This window comes from Cyrtonyx montezumae, unplaced genomic scaffold (assembly GCF_038088225.1).
Source record: "Cyrtonyx montezumae isolate F1298 unplaced genomic scaffold, pur_monq_1.0 scaffold_19, whole genome shotgun sequence".
Lineage (NCBI taxonomy): Eukaryota > Metazoa > Chordata > Aves > Galliformes > Odontophoridae > Cyrtonyx > Cyrtonyx montezumae.
Window position 1 is genome coordinate 7,319,771 of NW_027071925.1, and position 19,242 is coordinate 7,339,012.

At 39.3% G+C, this 19,242-nt stretch overlaps 1 protein-coding gene across 1 annotated transcript in view; it reads left to right on the forward strand.

Moving 5' to 3' along the window:
• The window catches only part of TEX2 (testis expressed 2), a 36,974-nt gene extending 17,922 nt beyond the window's left edge, over positions 1-19,052 (forward strand). The window contains exons 3-12 of the mRNA XM_065735522.1: positions 2,611-2,811; positions 3,242-3,566; positions 4,654-4,901; positions 6,229-6,378; positions 7,814-7,913; positions 11,571-11,703; positions 14,559-14,681; positions 16,142-16,351; positions 16,528-16,648; positions 17,056-19,052. Of these exons, the coding sequence (XP_065591594.1) occupies positions 2,611-2,811; positions 3,242-3,566; positions 4,654-4,901; positions 6,229-6,378; positions 7,814-7,913; positions 11,571-11,703; positions 14,559-14,681; positions 16,142-16,351; positions 16,528-16,648; positions 17,056-17,205 (1,761 nt within the window). The 3' untranslated portion in view covers positions 17,206-19,052. The remainder of the gene's footprint in view (positions 1-2,610; positions 2,812-3,241; positions 3,567-4,653; positions 4,902-6,228; positions 6,379-7,813; positions 7,914-11,570; positions 11,704-14,558; positions 14,682-16,141; positions 16,352-16,527; positions 16,649-17,055) is intronic.
• The last annotated feature ends 190 nt before the right edge of the window (positions 19,053-19,242 follow it).

Here is a 19,242-nt window from a genome sequence, read left to right on the forward strand (position 1 = left end):
ACCTCTTGAAGGTGTTAGTTGTTAGTCAGGAACCTCAAATTTATTTTAATGCTTTTATTCAGGAGATCTATTTTAAGAGGGTAGCTTTAGGCAAGAAATGCTCTGTGCAGAGGGATTTGTATGCATGTAGATTAATGTTCTGTATGACCTAATGAGTACTACTTGTGCTCATTAACGTGCATGGTAATTGTCTTTAATATGTAAAAACCTATAAAGTGCTTTTTTAAAAGTGCTTTCTCCAAGTTTCATCTGTGAGTTCAGAGCAGCTGCTGACCTTCACAACTGGAGATCACAGGATCAGTGCAAATGGCAAGCAGCTGCAGAGCAGTGCGTGACTGTGGTCATTGTCCTCCCTGAATTACTAGATTTCTCATTTTAACAACTTCACTGGTATGAAAAAACCCGCCCTGCAAGACTCTCCTCTCCCGCACAAAGAAATCCATTGTTGCTTCAGTAGTATGGCAGAACTTAGTTGTTGCTGGTATCTTACACTAATGTAACTCCCCTGTTTAGATGCATTGCAAAGTGGTTTCCTTTGGTTGTGAATGTTCTATTTCAGTTTCTTTTTGCAAAGAGAGATGTGAAGGCCTCTGCCGAAATTACGGGGACTTGGAGTGAATTGGGGCTTTTGGAGAAGCTGAGAAATGTTTTTGGTTTATGGTTTACAGTATGACCATGAAAAATGTTGAAAATGAGCAGATGATGTCATCCCATCTCCTAATTCTGTTGGATTGATGGGAAAAATACCTCTGCACAGGGCACGTCTTTTCTGATTCATTAATGGAGTGAAGAGTCATCATTTGGGCACTTACTAGCTTTCCACTTGGAGCCATGTGGTCTTTGTTGCAAAATAACTTGAAATAGGAGTGTAAAAAGGCAAGAAATAAAGAAACTCAAAATTTATGTTTAGGGAGGAGGGCTCACGGAACACGGTGTCATTTTCATGATAAGCTTTTAAGGCAGTGAACTTTTGTCTGTGTACAGTTTGCCTGGCTGCAGGCCTCCAGACCTTGTTGTCTGAGCTAGAAATAGCCTGGAGACCTGATCTGGGGGCAGGTGGGAGCCTGTCCAGGGCCCTGTGAGCTGTATGGGTATTCCAGCTCTGCACCAAGAGGATGGATGGTGCGTAGTGACTCTGGGCAAGTCACTCGATGTCCTTGTGCTTCAGTAAGTCCAGCTGGAGTTCCTGGCTGCAAATTAATTGCTGTCTGCTCAAAGATGTCTTGACTTAATAGACACAATATAATAGCAAACAGGATATGCTCAAACAAACATCAGCCCTGCTGTGCTGCACCCTGATGGTTTATGGAGATCTTCTCCTTGAGCATTGTGTTCCTTATGCAGCAGTTGTATATAACCCCATGTAAGCAAACAGCCACACACAAAGCTGCTTCAAAGAGCACTGGTATTCCTGTTAACAACAAGGCCAGCACCTCAGAGCTGAGCAGAGATGAATGACTTAATCTTTCCTGAACATAAAAGGAATGCTAATTGATCCAGGTGGTTGTGGGTGTTTTTTTTTTTAGGATTTATGATGAAAATAGAACTAGATGTCAGAGTAAGCAAAAAATAGATGCCACTGTTACTATGGCATCTTAGAAGGGGTGTGATGTCTGTACGGTGCTGGAGCAAATGAGCATTAAACTTATTGACTAAGTGAAAATGTCACGGTGAGAGCTGGGATGTTTTGCAGGTAGTTAGAAGTTGTTTTGAGGAATCGTGGAGTGCTGGTTCAGCTCCTCACCCTGCAGTACTCCCATAAAGCTGCCACTTCCCCTTGAGCTCCAGAGAACCTCCCTGGAAGCCTCTCTTCCTCTGTCTATTGGTACTAATGAATATCTGCAAAATTAAGGTGTTGATGGGCAGGTACAAGTCATTATCCAAGTATGTTGTTTGGCAGGTTAAGAGAAGGAAAATTTGTCTGCTGTGGATGAGCATTCTGCCTCACTTGTCATCTTGTGTTTTCTGTAAGCAGATGTTAGTGCAGAGTGACGTCACCTCTGTGGTTGGAATCAGTACCTGCAGCCTGCTTACAACCACATTCATTCTTCTGTTTTCTGTAGCCTTTATTTTTTTAATCTCACTGCAGAGGAATGACTGAAGTTTAATCCCCATGTCTGACTTGCATTGCAACTGCACGGTTGCACGGCTCGTTAAACGATGTACAGCAGCAGTGGTGTGTTAAAGCAAACTCCAGCACGGTCCTCCATTGTTGGTGATGGCAGCATTGGCCCTGCTTGCACTGCCCTGATCGTGGGCGAGTAAGATGGCAGTGCTCTGTGGAAGTGGACAGGCTGCTGTGCACATGTCCTTCCCAGGTGGCTCATGGCTTTCCCAGCCAGCCTGTGTCTGCAGATCTGCAGGGGTGCAGTGAGATGAGCAGCTGCTCACACAAAACGTCTCACCAGGAAAACCAGATTGTGTGCTTGGATGTAGTCCTCACCTCTTGCTGTCACCTGGGTGCCACCTCACTTTGTGTGTTTACTGCTTTGTAGTTGTGTGGTGACGTGAGCTTGGCAAAAGCTTGGACAATTACTTAAAACTTTTAAACATACTGTATTTGGCATTCTGGCAGCTTAAAAGCCTGTTAACGATTATTTTCTTCTCTAGGGATGGATGAATGAAATTCATAATTACGATCCAGAAACATACCATGCTACGTTGACTCATTCTGTCTACGTGCGACTTGAAGGAAGCACCTTAAGGCTTTCAAAACCTAATAAAAATATTTCTAGAAGAGCTGTGTACAACGAGCCAAAGCCTGAAGTCACATATGTCAGCCAGAAAATTTATGAACTTACAGAGAGCAAGGTGATGTGCCTTACATATATCTGATTCTAACAGAGTGCTTTGAAACTTTGCTTTTTTTCATTACTCTAGTTACACGTGCTATCATTGTGTAAGCAAAACTGTTTCTGTAACTAACTTGCAAAAAATTGTGCCAGGGAGGAGGATTGAGCAGAATTTTGAATAAAAACAACAAAAAAACCCTACATATTGCACAGTAAATGAAAGGCATTTTTAACTTTGTCAGTGTGACAAAGGTAACACACGGGAAATTCTAAGTGACCCACCACAGACCTGGTGGATTGGACAGCAAGCAGCTACAGATTAAGAGTCAGTTAAACCCGGGAGGTCTGGTCTATCTGTCTCATGTTTTTATGTTATACATGTGACTTTTTGAAATGTAGAAGATGAAATGAAAAAAAAAGTGGATTTAACTCTGTCATTTGTTCTTCAGATTTCCCTGGTTCCCAAAAGTCTGGCACGAAAACGAATTTGGAATAAGAAGTACCCTATTTGCATTGAGCTTGCTAGACAGGATGACTTCATGGCTAAAACCCAGACTGATAAAGAGAATACAGAGGAAAAGCTGTCTTCTGAGAAAATGGACTTGAACAATGAGGAGTCCAAGAAAGCTCAGGATGGAGCCAAGTGCACTAGCCAAAAGGATCAAGTGCTTTATCTCTTTGGAAGGACAGGTAGGGAGAAGGAAGAGTGGTTCAGAAGGTTCCTTCTAGCATCCAAGCTGAAGTGCGAAGCCAAGAAGCCTTCCAGCAAGCCAGGTATTTATATCATATAATACACATTTCCCAATAAAGCTATCTATTTAAAGAAGCAAATCAAAGTTACGTTTTTACAGTGATAGTAATAGGAACTGTGGAGCTGTTGTGATCTCAGCAGGCAAGTAATACCAAGGCATCCTCCTGCTCTTTATCTTGGCCTCTCAATTCCCCGTTTGCTTTTCCTCTCTTGATTGCATATTGGGCAGTGTGTCCTCAACTTTTCTTACTATTTTTAGGCTATTTTATGTGCGTACACTGTTTTTCAGTGACTGTTGTTCCATCCTTTTTCCTTCTCATCTGCTGGAAGAAGTAACAACATTTGCAGTATTAGATTTAGTCCTATTACCTGATCTTCCACACCACTCTCCTGTAAATAATATAATCCTTTTTGTTGGGTTATTGTCATAGCTAAACACATTTTTGATTTTTTAAATTCAAAGACCTGTTCTAATATAAGTCCAAACCAATAAACAATCTGATAATGAGCAAATATTTGAAATGTTAATTTTAAGCCATCCTCTGATACGATTTTAAATCAGAATGACTCATGCTTTTCTTCATCTCTCTGAGAAGTTTTTTAAAGGTTAACGTCATTATTTGTGGCCTACAATTTCTTGGAATACAAATGCAAAATTAATGGATAATTAGAGTTCTGATAGTTATGTGCTTTTGACAGCCTTTTGAATTGTAACGGTCTATAATTAAACTTATAAATAAATTAGGTATTAAGTATGTTTTAATCACCCGACTTTTATTTTAGGCATTACCCAGCAGAATTGTAGGGAGTTCTGCTGTATGTTGTGCATATGTGTCAGTATTTAAATGTGGAATTGATCAGCTGAGTTTCCCAGTCACACATCCTCCTGAGTGCTGACTCATGCCTACAATATTGACTGTCTTAAGTCTGTGACCAGCTAAATGCAGAGTGTGGACTTGACTTCTGCACTGCAGAATGAGAAAGCTATGTTGGTCTTTTTTCGGAATAAATTAAATGTACATTCTTTTATTCCTTGAAATGTTTGATTGTACACTCTGCTATTTGTCAAATTCCTTTTCTGTTTAACAAGTACTGTTCCTTTTGATTTAGGGGTCTTGTCAGCACATGGTAAAACGGAGAGTCAGTCTGGAGTTCTTACACACAGTCGTAGTGGCAGCAAGGGGAGTGCAGAAGAAATTGCATCCCAGCCTAAACACAAGGAGCTGGCTGGCAATCTAAGGCAGAAAATGCTTCTGGACTACAATATTTATATGGCAAAGTGTGTTCCACAGGAAAAGAAGAGCCCCTCGGGTAGTCCTATCCTCAGTGCAGATAGCAGCCCTACAGCTGTGAAAAAGGTAATACTTTTTCCCCTAAGAGCTGCATCGGAGGTGGTGATGTATTTTGTCTTGTTAATTACCTCATTTAAAAGCGAGGTATGCAGGAGAGGGGAAAAAACAGAAACAAACTAGTGCGTTTATGAATCACTCTTTATAAAACCCTATTATAAAACAGAGACCTTGACAAAAAGTATGATCAACATTCTTTTCAAAGGGGTACTTTGTGTTCTGCATCTTTGACAGACTTTCATACAATGTTCAGAAAGGCATAGGAGGCCACAGTGTGGCACATGAAGAAAAATAACTGCAGCTCCCCCAGGTTAAAAACAACTCTAGCCCCTGACAACCCCAGAAACAGTGACAAATTCGCTGCTGGAACTGATCATCAGTCAAAAAATTATTCTATAAATAGATCAACAGGTGGGAAAATTGGGCACAGTGACTCACTGCAAAAGCTACTGCATGAGGTTGCAGCCATTGGAAGCAATCGTTGCCAAGAAATGATATTCAGAACTGTAGCATTTACATGATTGCTCTTAGAAAGCACTGCTTTTCTGTTGGCTTCTGACTTTCTACCTGTAATGATAAACTGTCATTTAATGTCTCAAAGACGTTAAATATCTTGTTTTGCCATCATGAAGTGCCAGCCTGCTGGTCCTAGTAAAGTACACAGTGTTATGTACACACCCCAAATTATTTCAGCTGTTTTTGCTTTCCTGTCTATACTCAGAGGGGGAACATCTGAATATGCAGTATCTGCATGCGTTTTGAGATGGTTTCTCCAATAAACCAACACGTAACTCTCTTGGACTGTAAACAAAACTTTGTGCAGCCAAAGGAACAAGATGGTTTCCTAAAATGTATATACAACCATTGGAAGGAGGAGTATGTTTTCTTGTAGTAGATTTGTCTTCAATTTGTGGCTTCTCAGAACTGCATTTTATACTGGGCTTTGCTTTTCTCTTTTTCTAAATAAAAAGAGTAGCATGGCTGTTGTAAGGTCTGTTGGGAAGGGAGAGCATCTCTACCACGGACATGTTTGTGGGTCTGCCCGCTCTGAGATGATCTGCTTTTTCTGCTAGAGGTTAAAATATGTACAGCATTCTCATTTCGTTGCCAGAGGTGAAGCCGTAGCAGCATAGTCTCATTTGCTCTGTTACATGTCAGGATGATGACAAGCAAGCTCCTGTCAGGCCAGCTGATGTGGCTGTAAAGCTGTCATCTGTGTTGAATGTTAGAGTTCTTAGCTGACCTCGGTTGTAATGCAGAACTTCCTGGTGTAAATGAGGCCTTTTTTGACCAGAGTAGAATTTTCACAGCTGAATAACCTGCTCTGTGTTTTCAGTTACCTGATGCCCACGTGGAAGATGAGGAGGAAGAGCAGGAGGTCTGGGTGAACGCTTTGCTTGGAAGAATATTTTGGGATTTTTTAGGAGAAAAATATTGGTCTGATCTGGTGTCCAAGAAGATCCAAATGAAGCTTAGTAAAATAAAGGTAACTAATCTGGAAACATATACTTCACGTTCCTTACAGAGGAAAAGAAATGTAGTTTTTGAGTTCAAAAACAGTAGAAGAAACTCTTTTACAGAAGTCTGGTTATCTAGGAAGGACTGGGGTAGATGAATGTGAGGCAGAGTTTTACGTAAGTTTCACTATCCATTTCACAGTGGGACTGTGACAAGCTGACGTTGATACTTCAGTCTCTAATCAGCTCTTTGTGTATGTAAAGTTTCTGTGTTAAAAACTAGGAATACTACTGTATTTACTTTAAAGGAACATAGAGCTAGCCATAAGTTATTAAGCTTACTGACTCAGGTTTCTATAGCCAGGATTACTATACTAGTGTTTGGGGTTTGTTTGCTTTTTTTCCCCACTGAATTTGAAGAGACATTTTAAGTGAAATCTGTTATGGGAAGCAGTATATTCCTATAGAGAAAGAGGTCAGAGAAACTGCCTTCAGATACACCACTTGCAGGAGAGGTTGGTGGGATTAGTAGTTGAGCTGTGAGGTGATGGGATAGAATTGTTTGACTGCACGCTCTGAAGGTGAAGGGAGAAGTGATGCTTTTGAGTGACTTCTGGGTCTTCCCTTTGCGTTCTGTAACTCTTCTGAGCATCAGCAGTTAATCATCAGCTTGTTCAGCTCCTGATGTTGGGGGAGGAGTTTGCCTGTTCCTGAAGGCAGGGAAGATGTAGGCTTGTTGACAAGAGCTCTGAAATTTAGCTGCCAGCACCAGCTGTGAGATAGTGTTGTTTGTGCTTTGGGAAATAAGCAGTAACCTCATTCTGCCCTGGCTGTTTCCACGTTTGTGACAGCAGGATATTCAAACAACTAATTGGAAACAGTTGAGTGGAAAGACTAAGTATGGGAGATGGATGTATTTTGATAGGCTAAAGCTTTATTTCTCATGAGACAGAAATTCTAACAGATAGAAATAGATGTTCAAATAATTGAAATACTCTCCTTTTAGTATTGTAATACTAACATTGAGATGTATTTAAAGTGTTATGAAATAATTTGCCTTTAATAAAGATACCTAAGACACTGATGTAACTTCAACTTTAAAATATCTGTTAGAATCTGAAAAAATCTTTGGTTTGTATACTTAGTAAAGTAGGAGTTAGACTGCTCTTGAGCTGCTGTCATGCTTTGATTACAAAGCATCCTGGAAACTTGAAATCAACATCCAAACTGAAACATAGCTTTAAAATCATTCTCTTAAGCTCAGATGCTCAATCTCTCCCTAAAGTAATGTTTTGAAACTAACAAATATGGAATCTTAGAATTTGAGGAAGTTTGTGTAGTCACACCTGTTTTCTTTCTCTGATGGCTCAGTCCATTCCTTAAATTTAATGACCTTCCTACTCTGAGGAAATGATGATCTATAGTTTCACAGTGGGAACTTGATTTAATGTTCTGTTTGTATAGCTGCCATACTTCATGAATGAGCTAACGCTGACTGAGCTTGACATGGGGATAGCAGTGCCGAAGATCCTTCAAGCCTTCAAACCCTCTATTGATTACAGAGGTAAAATACATGTTCTCATTCTGTATCTGCTGTGTTTGTGCATCCATGTCTGCAGAGAACTGAGTTTTGATCTGTTGCTCTCACAGGTGTTTCAATTTAAGGAAGGCATGCTTAGTAAATATTTCTTCTGCTGAGGTACTGAGAGATCTCTGTAGTATCATGCTTGGTATAAATGTAATTTTATAGATGCAGAAATTAATGAAATGTGAACATGTCTTTCCATTGGGAAAAATTATAGATTCAGTTTCATTACAGAACTAAACCAAAATTAGCATACAAGAGAGATGCATCTGCCACTCTGTTGTGGACTTCAGAGAACAATGCACATCTCATCAGGAAACAACTGATTCTGTACCACAGCAGAAAATAGATTTGGCTCTCCAGGAGAAGTTGCTCTGCTTTGAAAGCAGTGATTCAGAAAACACAATTGTAATAAATCAGAAAACAAAAATTGCAGTGTTGCTTTGGAAAAAAAAAAAAAAAAAAGGTGCTGTATCTTAAAGTGTCTATGTCCCTACTGTTAAAAATGAATTTTCTTTAAGCTGAATGACTTTCATTCTGATACTTTATGGAATAGAATTTGTGTTTCTTCTTTCCTGTTCTTCCTGGCTTGAGTTCGGTTGCAGGAGTATATTGGAGGATATTCTTGCCACCTAAGTACTTTCACAAAAGGAAAAATTTTGGTGAATACTTTTGAAGCTCAAAAAACATTAGTTTTTCTATGTTCTGAGGAGAACATTATCTTTCTTCTGAGGTGTGTAATCAGAGTAGTCTTTCATTTGAAATTGTTTTGGAGTTTATTAAGGGTTTCATAACTTGTCTGCTCTCTGTCCATTCTCTCCTTTACTTACTGTGTTGCTACTCTGAATAGGAGACGTGCAAGAGAATTATCTGACTTGAGGTGAAGCAGTTTTTAATTGGCCTAAAGGGAAATACTTCCTTGGAGGATGTGATATGATCCATCTTTGGATTATATGATGAACAACTTCCTTTTAAGCTCCCTTTCCATCTTTTATGTGAGGATATCAAGACTAAATCATTTCTGGATGGTGCTAAACCAGTCAACCAGTAGTGGGAATTAAATGAATTGATAACACTGCTTAAGAATATTGGAGACCTCTGGAGAGGCTGTTAATTATGGGCCAGAAAGAAGCCTAACTTCAGCAAATCTCTGCAGTACATTTAGAATAACAACAAACATAGCCCAGTTATCTGTTCCCACTTTGCTCTATTTACGGTTACCTTCTCTGCCTATTTGATTGTAACTGTTGCAAATTTACTCTGCTTCAGTTTTACAATATTTTTATATTGGAAATATTAAGAATATTTAATATTTGCCTTGAATATGTTACTGACAATGAACTAATGCTCGTTAAAGTTCAAGGACGTACCTGGGATGAGTTTAAGTGCTTGAAGTATCATTCTGTTTATTCTAGACCTCAGTTCCTCTCACTGCTCCTAAGAGTCAGAATTCAGATCACATAATCACGTAGATTGGATGTGTATTGAACTCTGTAGCTTTAATGCCTGGCACTCTCCCTACAGTGCTTTTCACTAGCTCTGGTGAACAGTTAACATCAGACCTTTGCAAGAGTAGAAGATGCTTGAAAATTTAGAAGAAAATAAATATAACCCTATCAGTAGTGTAAGACATGCTGCTCAAAGCACTGCTGAAAAGCATGAGGAGGTCAGCAAACTCTAACCCTTCCCTTGTAAAAGTGAGAACAAAACAGACTCGGGAGTTGTTAACCTTCTCTTGAAGGTTTAAAAAAGAAAAAACAAAACAACCCAAAGCTGCATGGGAGCAAACACCTGGTACGTATTGAACCCAGATGCTTTTGTTTGTTGGCTTCTCACTTGAGAGTCCCAACTCTGGGGAAAGCCTTATCAATCTCTGCAGCATAAGGTATGGTGCTCTGTCAGCTTCTTAGAGTTGAGCTTTATAGAAGACCTTGTTTGAAAAGAGCAACTTGTTTTATTGGCATGAGAAGCCAGCTATCTTTTGAGAGAAAAATAAAAACTTAATAGATGGAATAAGCTCATATCTCCACTGCCAGGGATGCAGAGGGCTCTGGAGGTAGATCAAAGGTGTACATTCAGTATTTTCTAAGAAGGAAAATTGTAAATCTTGATTGAAATAAATTGAAAATCAACAAAGCTGTATTAAATTCCTTAGTGTACCACGCTTTGTTTGGGTTAGTGTGATTGTTTTGTTCTGTTCTTTTAGAGGTTATCTGAGTGAAACAGATTTAAACATTTTTTGAATTCCTTTCTCTCTGTTCTAATAACTCCAGTTATGACCAAGGGCTGCCAGTCTTGGTCATGAGCTGGGGTTTAAGAGACTGAATATTTCTGGTTCTGTTAAATACTGACAACAGCAGTGAGAACTCTTTCAGTTTCTTGTTCAGTTGGTGACAAGCAAACATTTATTGGATAATTTGTAATGCTTTGTAATTTTTCACGTTGTTGGATGACATGTGAACTCTTAGTTGCTGAGTTTCTGAGAATTTGCAGTGAGCAATTATGGAAATAACCTGTTTTACTTTTGTACTTAAAAGGGCATAAAGGATGGTACTTGGAAAAGCTTGTTTTTGTAAGATTAAATGTATTGATGTAGGCTGTCAATTACCTGTCTTTGGGAGCCGTGTGTATTTTTGTAGATACAAACAGGTGGACCTGGGGACAGTAGCATTTTTATGGTGCTTTTGTGGAAAAGAAACCAGTCATTAATTAATTGACAAAGGGTATCTCTTTTACATCAGTCAAAGCTAAACAGTATTTGCCTTCAATTGCTTCCAAATAAAAGTAGGAGGCCCATCTGATGTGCTAGATACTGGTAAGGCATGTTGTGTGTAACTGTGATGTCTAGAAAAGAAAAAATAGTCATCTGTGCTTAGTGGCATCTGACTTCTAATCTCAGGATGGCAAATACCCTGTAGCTTTTTCACTCCGTAGGACTGCAGGTGTCATTTAAGAGGTGGGATGTAGTCTTGCAGTTATTCCTCAAGGTGATTTTTTGGGTGATTCTGTGAGTGAATGGTCTGCCCAGCCTATAGGATTTACTTTACACATCTAGAATTGTTCTCAGTAATGACCTGTGAGTCATAAAAAGTCCTACAGTTGAGTTACTGAGAGAACATTTTCATACTTCTTCAATAAGGCATTGTTGAAAGCAAAGCCAAACTGCATGTTGTGTAACAAAAGATGTTGTTCTGGGATTTCAGTTTCATTTGGATGGTGTAATACAAAGGGGTGTCCTGGTTGCAGTTTGGCTTGGAGCAGCACTGCAGATAGTATCTGAAGTGAATCCCTGATTGTATTCTATGTTCTTTATCTTGATTCAGATCTCTTAAGCGGTTTAGGTGTGTGCAAATCACATCACGCTCCTTTTATAGGTCATTAGCTGTACTAGACCAATCTGTCTTACACCCTGCCTTTGGTGGATATCCTAACCTTTAACTTTTTCTATTTCCAGTAAGCTTATAAAACTATTTGATAAGCTTTTAATTCATTCTGAATTGATGATATCATTAGTTGACAAAAAAAAGTATTTTTTTTCCTTTGGAAAAAGTGTGAGGAGTAGACTTGTTTATTTAAGTTATGTCTGACATTAAAATTATTATGACTAAAAATTACAGCCTGTTGTTAATTTTTTAGGGCTTTGGATTGATTTGGAAATGTCCTACAACGGATCTTTTCTAATGACACTGGAGACCAAGATGAACTTGACCAAACTTGGTAAAGAGCCTCTTGGTGAAGCACTGAAGGTCGGAGAGATTGGCAAGGAAGGGTAAGATAGGGTAGATTTCACCAGTGATGGTGAAACTTGGCATTTTCTAGTGAAAAAGTTGCAATTTCTTTGTGCATAAGCAGCTCAGGCTCTGTAATAGATTGAAAGGCGTTGGAGGGAGGTGTGTTTTGTATCTATCTCTAATAGTGAACACACGGATTTCATATTTAAAAATGGCCATGATTTCTAAGTGAGCAATAGCCTACAGCAAAGCAAATGTAAATGTCTGTAGCTAAGCAGCTGATAACTTTAAGATGGAGCCATTGACTAATGCTGTATTGTATGTTTCATGCTCCCTCTTCTGATTGAAGTGCTCAAGGCCAAATATTGAAATAAGCTTTACCAGAAGAGAAGTTGTGTTTGAATGAGATTTTTTTTCCCCGCTTGACTACAATGGATATTATTTGGAAAGAGAAACAATAAAAAAAGCAACAAAAAATACCCTCAAAGACTGAAGTAGAGGAAAGTTTCTCATCTGTGCTTTCCACTGTGTTAGTTCTTTCTACTGGCTTTTTAATTGTCTGTTCACAGTTGTTAAAGTAAACTGTTGTCACTGGGTTTGCATCTTACATTGCCTATAAATCCCACGTGTTGCTTATGCTCAGTTCTGTTATTTAAGAGCCTGGAACAAACAAAACACAGATAGGAAAGGCATCTATTTCTCCAGAAAGAGAGGAGTGGGGGGAGACTCAACACTGAGTTCTAACTGTCCTTTCACATTGTCAGTATGAAATGAGACAAATGGTTCTATATTGTCCATTTTATCATTGCTGCTGCATTTTGAAATGAAGTTAAGTGGGCTGCAATGCAGTTTAATAATTTTGTCATGCGTGTGCTGCCAGGAAAATGCATCTGTCACAAAGAAACACAAGAGAGGAGACTTTAATTGCTAATTTTATAACATAGATCCAGTAGCAGCTTCTAACAAACAAGAGGGTAAGCAAGCTCAGTCAGGCTAACCCAGTTACTGCAGTTTTGTACCTTTTAAGTCCTTTTTTGCTTTATTGTACTATGTAGGAGAAAAAACTGGCAAGTGATAATTCATAACATACTGGGCAGTCTGCTCAGGAACAATATTGCAGTTTCAAAGTGGTTTTCTGCCAAAGTCTGTCCTGTATAGACAGACCATTGTATGGATAGATGCCCTGAAATCTTACTAAAGCATATTTATTGTTGGTTTGTGTAAGGCAAGGAGATCTGGTCTCAGCCAGCAGCAGGTGTGTGCTTCTGGAGTCACTTCAGAGGATCCTATACTCAGGCAAATAAAGTGTCTCTTATAAGAGTGGTATGACACAGACAGGAAAGGGAAGTTGGGTCACACCCAAGTAGAAAATACATAATTTGAATCCAACCTAAAAACGTGAGATTCTTCCATCTCTGAGAAATCATTCCAGCATTGCTATGTGGGCCAGTGACAGGACTCTCCTTTTTTCCTTTTAAGTCCTTGTGGATGTGGTTCTGTTTGCTGTGCTGTTCCTCTTTTGCAGCTCCAAATGCATCTCAGGATAAGAAAAGGTTTATTTCATTCCAGTAGCCTAGGCAGCACATTCTGTGGTGTAGAGAGGTCATGGGATTGTTGCTGTCGTTCTTAAGTAGGGAGTTAGAAAGGAGTGCTGTGCACTGGTGGGCTGTGTTTGATCTGTCCTTTTACATTAGGACTTGATGCAGCAACAGTTCATTCTGTGTAAGGAATAGCAGACAGTTGCCTCAGTCCATGCATGCCCTGAGTGATTATTAAATGTTTCAAGTAAGTCTCCTAGAGCATTAAAAAAAAACCAACCCAAACACACACCAAAATATCCCCCAAAAGCAAAAAACAACCAGCAATAACTTGTATTCTGAACAGGTTGTAGAATATCAGAGGGCAGAGTATGGTCCTTAGGCTTTTGAAGCTTGTGTAACAGTTCCAAGCTTTTGCATTAGGTGGAGATCTGTGAATACTGAAGTGTATTCACTGTATCCTTCCTGGATTTTAATCCGTTTAAAAGATTTGAATTTGTGTGACTGTGTGCATAAATTCTTCCATAGTTGAAGCCCAGGCATTAGCTGCCACTGTGATGTTTTGTACCCTAGGAGCACAACTTTGGTATTATTCTTACTTTACTTCTTCTCAACGTGGCATTGATGGCCTTATTCCATCTTGGATTCTTTTCAAGAAAGGAAAAAAACCCAACAAAACAACCAAACAAAAAACAGCAATACATTAAAAAAAAATCCACCTTAAATGAATAATAAGGAGTAAAAAATGATCTGATCGGGTTGTGCTCTGCATGTGATACTATTGCTAGAGGTATGTCTACACTGCGGGAGCTGTGTGTGTGATGAGGCAAAATGGAACTGATGAGCCTGGGTTGAAGGTGCTGTGACAGTGAGATCTGTACATGAGCACCTCGGGTAAAGACTGAGAGATTCTGGGGATCGTTTGGTAAGCACTGGCATGGCAAGCCAGTTTTTTTTTGTGAGAGACAGGGTTACGTGTTTTCATCTTTCAGATTATGAACATCTGTCAGGTTAAAAACAACCTCCTAACAACCACAGCCTGTGACCTACATACTGCTCACCTCTCATGGAAAGGCACAGGCAGCTGCGATGGTTTCAGATGTACTGAAAACATTTAATTTGAATACGTAGAATAGATGCTCCCCTGACATTTTTTTAAATGCAGGATTATATTCTGCTGGAAAAAGACATTTTTTCTGTGTTGAAGCTAGTTAAGGCACTCCAGTTTCAGAGAGTTTTATAGAGAGAGGAGGTGGTGTTTCCGAATCTGAGTTTGTGCAACGGCAGTCAGAACTGTGCGTGATGAATAGCTATTTAGGAATGCTGGATTTGATGTGGCAATTGCATTCTTTCAGTTTCAGGCCAAGGGCATACTGTCTTGCAGACAGTGATGAGGAGTCCTCCAGTGCTGGGTCATCAGAAGAGGACGATGCTCCTGAATTGGCAGGAGAGAAGCAGGTGACTCCGGGAGCAGAAGGGTGAGCTTTCTACATAGTGTTTCTTGTTAATCCTTCTATTCCCCCAGCTGTTTCCAGGCTTTATCCTGTACCTGTTATCATGGTCCAGTCCCATAACATTCATTGTGACAGGATGTCAGACTGAGTATATCCAAGCAATGAAAGAAACAAAACTTGTTTCTGGAGTGAAGAGCAGCAGTCAATCCATATACCACATAATAAATGAAAGCTGCTCTGGTCATGTGTTTTATCCTGCTGGGAGCGTTGTTCACAATTCAGCACTTCTGCAGCGTGAACTGTGTGCTGTTCTGTCTGGCATCTCCTGATTCTGTCACTATTTGAATACAGAGAGATCCAAGTCTTTGGTTCAGAGATCCTACAGGAAACTTCCCCAGCCCGTCCTGCTTGGAAGCAGAGTCCAGAACAGAATTTTGTTTAACTTGAAACGCTGTATTCAGTGTTATATCCATGCAGATCTTGTTGATGCCTTGTTTCCAGTGTATCTTCTTAAAGAAGATATCAAACAACTGCTATTCAAGCCAGGCTTTCTTGTTCCCTCCCCCCTTCCCTCTTTTTTTTTTTCCTTTTTAAACCTTCTTGAGTAGCTTTGAGTATCTTGAGCTATGCAATGCTGCCCTCTGATGCTGCACAAGAGTCGTAAAGAAAATTCCTTCAAGGCAGTTTTGCCACGTCATTCCTGGATTTGGTTGCTATTCTAATTTGTTTTCTTTTCCTTTTCCATCTAATTAAAATAATGTATGCAGTGAGAAATTGGCAGTTTCCTGTGTCTGAATGCATCTCACTGATCTGTACAGCAAATATTCCAAGAGGTTCCATGATGTCTTCAGAATGATCCAAGCAGTGTTCTCCAAGTTTTGTTCATAAAACCTTCTGAAAAACGACATAAAAATGCATTTCATGGCTTTTAAAAATGTATAGATCATATGGAGAACTCCTTATCAAAAAGATAAAGGAGAACAAAAAAACTTAACTATGATGTTGAAGGAATTTCTTTACACATTTCAACACTCTGTATTATGACTGCTAGGGAATTTGGTGAGAGAACAGCCATTCCTGTTAGCTGGAGGAGTGTGATTTTTATTTTTATTTTTTGCAGGGCAAGGCAAGTTTCTCACTGCTATATAAGAGCCACAGTCAGGTATAATATAATATAGGAAAATACTATGTATGATACTCATACTAGGATGTGTTCCAGAAATGTGATAGGTATGAGAAAAGTCATACTCAGTCCTTAAAGCATCTGTTCTAAAAAAAACCTAGGTTGCTACGTGGCATTGCCAGGAAGAGTTGCAGGCATGGTTAACCACTTGTGGAATATCATTCTGCACACTGCCAGAATTGCCCTCCTCTTTTCTCCAGCACCTTTATACTCCAGTGATTTCATAGGAAATCCTTTGGGCTCTAGAAAACTAAGTTTAAGAAAACTACCATGGTGTAATTTTTTGGTTTTCTATCTAAAGGTATGTGGGAGGACATCGGACAAGTAAGATCATGAGAATTGTGGATAAAATCACCAAGTCAAAATACTTTCAAAAAGCAACAGAGACTGAGTTTATAAAGAAGAAGATTGAAGAGGTCTCAAATACTCCATTGCTGCTAACAGTTGAAGTACAAGAGTGCAGAGGAACACTAGTAATTAACATTCCACCTCCACCTACTGATAGAATATGGTAAGAGGAACTTAACTGCAAGATTGTGCTACCTATAGGTAGAAAGCAGCTGAAATGGGTTCTGGAAGATGTGCAGTACAAGCTAGTATGGATTGCTATTAGGGGGAACGTTGTGCAGTTAACTCTGTGAAGTGTGTTCTGTTGGTAATAAAACTTGTCCTGTGTACTGTCTCGAGGTATGGCTTTCGAAGACCTCCCTACCTGGAGTTAAAAGCTCGGCCAAAACTTGGTGAGAGAGAAGTCACTCTGGTTCATGTAACTGAATGGATAGAGAGGAAACTGGAACAAGAGTTTCAGGTGTGTTTCCTTAACATTTTCACTTTATTAATTACTGTTTTGGTGGGTTCTTAGTTTTTCCCACGTTCCCTATTTTGTTTGTGACTAGCAGGCATTCGCTACTGCTCCTTTTCAGTGGAATGCACTTCGTCTGATTTCTGGGATAGTCCTAAGATCCTATATAGACGTGGGTGGAAATCTGGTTAGCATTTGTCAGGATTATTTGAATCTGAAAATGACATTCCTGTGAAATAGATGGCTTGTCAGAATTAGCTGTATTTAAACACAAGCACAGTGCTAGTTCTTAGATGATGGGCAAACTGTTTAAAATTAATCTGAGGCAGTAAGGTCTCCCTTTACTACTCTCTTGTAAACAAAATACATTTCAAGTGGCATGCAAAATGTAACTTAATTCATCTCTTTCACAGAAAATCTTTGTCATGCCAAACATGGATGATGTTTATATTCCTTTAATGCACTCAGCCATGGATCCCCGCTCCTCTACGTACCCTCAAGATGTGCTCACGGAGGCCCCTGATCAGCCACGACGTGAAGACTTGCAGTTTACAGTATTATAAAGGTTATTCTCATGGTTTTATAAACTGTGCTGTAGTTCTCATGATCAGTTTGTGCCACTTTCCCCCTCCCCAGGGTCTGCCTATAACCATACCTTTGTGCTCACTTGCCTGGTTATTGTTCCTGTGTACTTCAGCGCCATGGTTTCATTCTTTTACGCCGCTGGTTTGTTTTTGTCCTGGCTACCATCAGGATTTTAACTTGGAGGCTGAGGTGACCTGCTCTTTGGGGGAGGGAGGGAGGGAGAACCTAACTACAACAGATCAAGGAGCTTGCTGACACAACTTATGTTTTCACGGGATGTTGGTGTGCGTTAACACATCGAAGGGTTGTTTGGCAGCAAAGAAACTGCGTGCCAAATGAAGAAAAAATCCTAAATAAGGAATGCATTTATAAAAACTGGAAGAATATTTTTCTTTCTCAGGCAGTTGGAGGTGTAGAATGAACTGTTTTATGTTCTTTCACTTCTGCAGTCAATAGCTTGTGTCAAGCAATCAAAATATGAAATGCTTTCAGGATAAAAGAATGTAAATTGGATGTATAGGTAATATTGTGATTCAGTGTGGTATATACATGTTACTTTTTTCATATAGGACTCGTGCTTTTTTGGGGAAGCAACTAGCCATAAAACACAGTTATCAGTGAAGGTGGGACTGTCATATTTTTGTAAATGAGGAGAAAAAAGTTGGTAAAGCCATGAGACCAAACTATAGCAAGCAGCCTTATAGTGAGTGAGGTACAATCACCTTGATTCATGATTAATTCTGAATGTTTATAAAGACATGAGCACACACAGGAAATGTTTAATACTGCACATTACCAGAAGTACTTAGTTACCCTACTGTGTATAGAGCCTCTTGCTATGATGAAACACAGTTTTTTCTTATAGGAGAATTTGTTGCTGTGACTCTTCCATTGCACTGTGTTTACATGCAAAGCATGGGACCAAATTCTCACATTACAGCTGTGCAAATCCAGGCATCGACCTCTTGATGTTTGTTGAAACAGCTGTAATGGAAAGATTTGACCCCTATGCATTTGTTCTTCTGGACTTTGTGAAATAGGAATTCAGGTTGATCGTGATATAAAAGACTGTTTCTGCTATTTAATGGCCAAAACTAAGCAGGTATGGGAAAATGCCTCCTATTTCTATCTAGTATGATGATTCAAGAGTAAACGTATGCAGTAAATTCGGTATTTCAACACTACATATCCACTACTCAACACACACAATACTTTTCTGATCCTCATTGTTGCCAACAGTTCATGGATGTCAGAAAACGTTTTAGTTTACAGAGGGTGAGTTCTGGCTCTCCTTTTATAACATGATTTGCTTTTTTTTTTTTAAAGTGATTTTTTAAAAACTTTTTTGTACTTTGTGTTGTCACATTTGATGTAGATCAAAATTTCCATGTGTAACTGATGATTTACCATCTTTAAATGAAGCTATTATATTGAAGGTTTTTTAAACAGCACCTTGCCTGAAACATAAAAGAAAACTAGCATTTAATATATTTAAAATTAATTCTATATTTGAACACCTATTTTGGTTACCTTTAATTGAAATATTAGTAGGTTATATTTGTTACCTGAACTACTCCTTGACCATTCCAGGCTGTGTATATTCTGGGTTCTGCTCTGGTTACGTAGGCACTGTCTGCCTTCCATGAAGTCTGCATGTGTTGTACGCAGGTCTTTTATATGATTTAATTTTTATGTGCAATAACTCAAGTCAAAGGACTAGATGCACTAATGTGTAAACAGATTTAGATTATTATACGAGATTGTCATATTGCACTTCATAAACTGTGGGTAACTACAGTCTGCTTGCTTTGTTTTATTAAATAGATTTATCTCGTCAGTTATTCGGTTGATTTCCCCACCGTGCTCACCCCTCGTCCTGCAGGCTGCTTCAGTCAGCAGAAAGCAATTTACGGCTGTGATGCGCTTTCAGTTCTTATACACCCACGGTGGGTTATCCCAGCAGGGGAACTACGTATGATTTTAGGGTTGACCCCCTCAGCCTGTTCTAGCTTTCA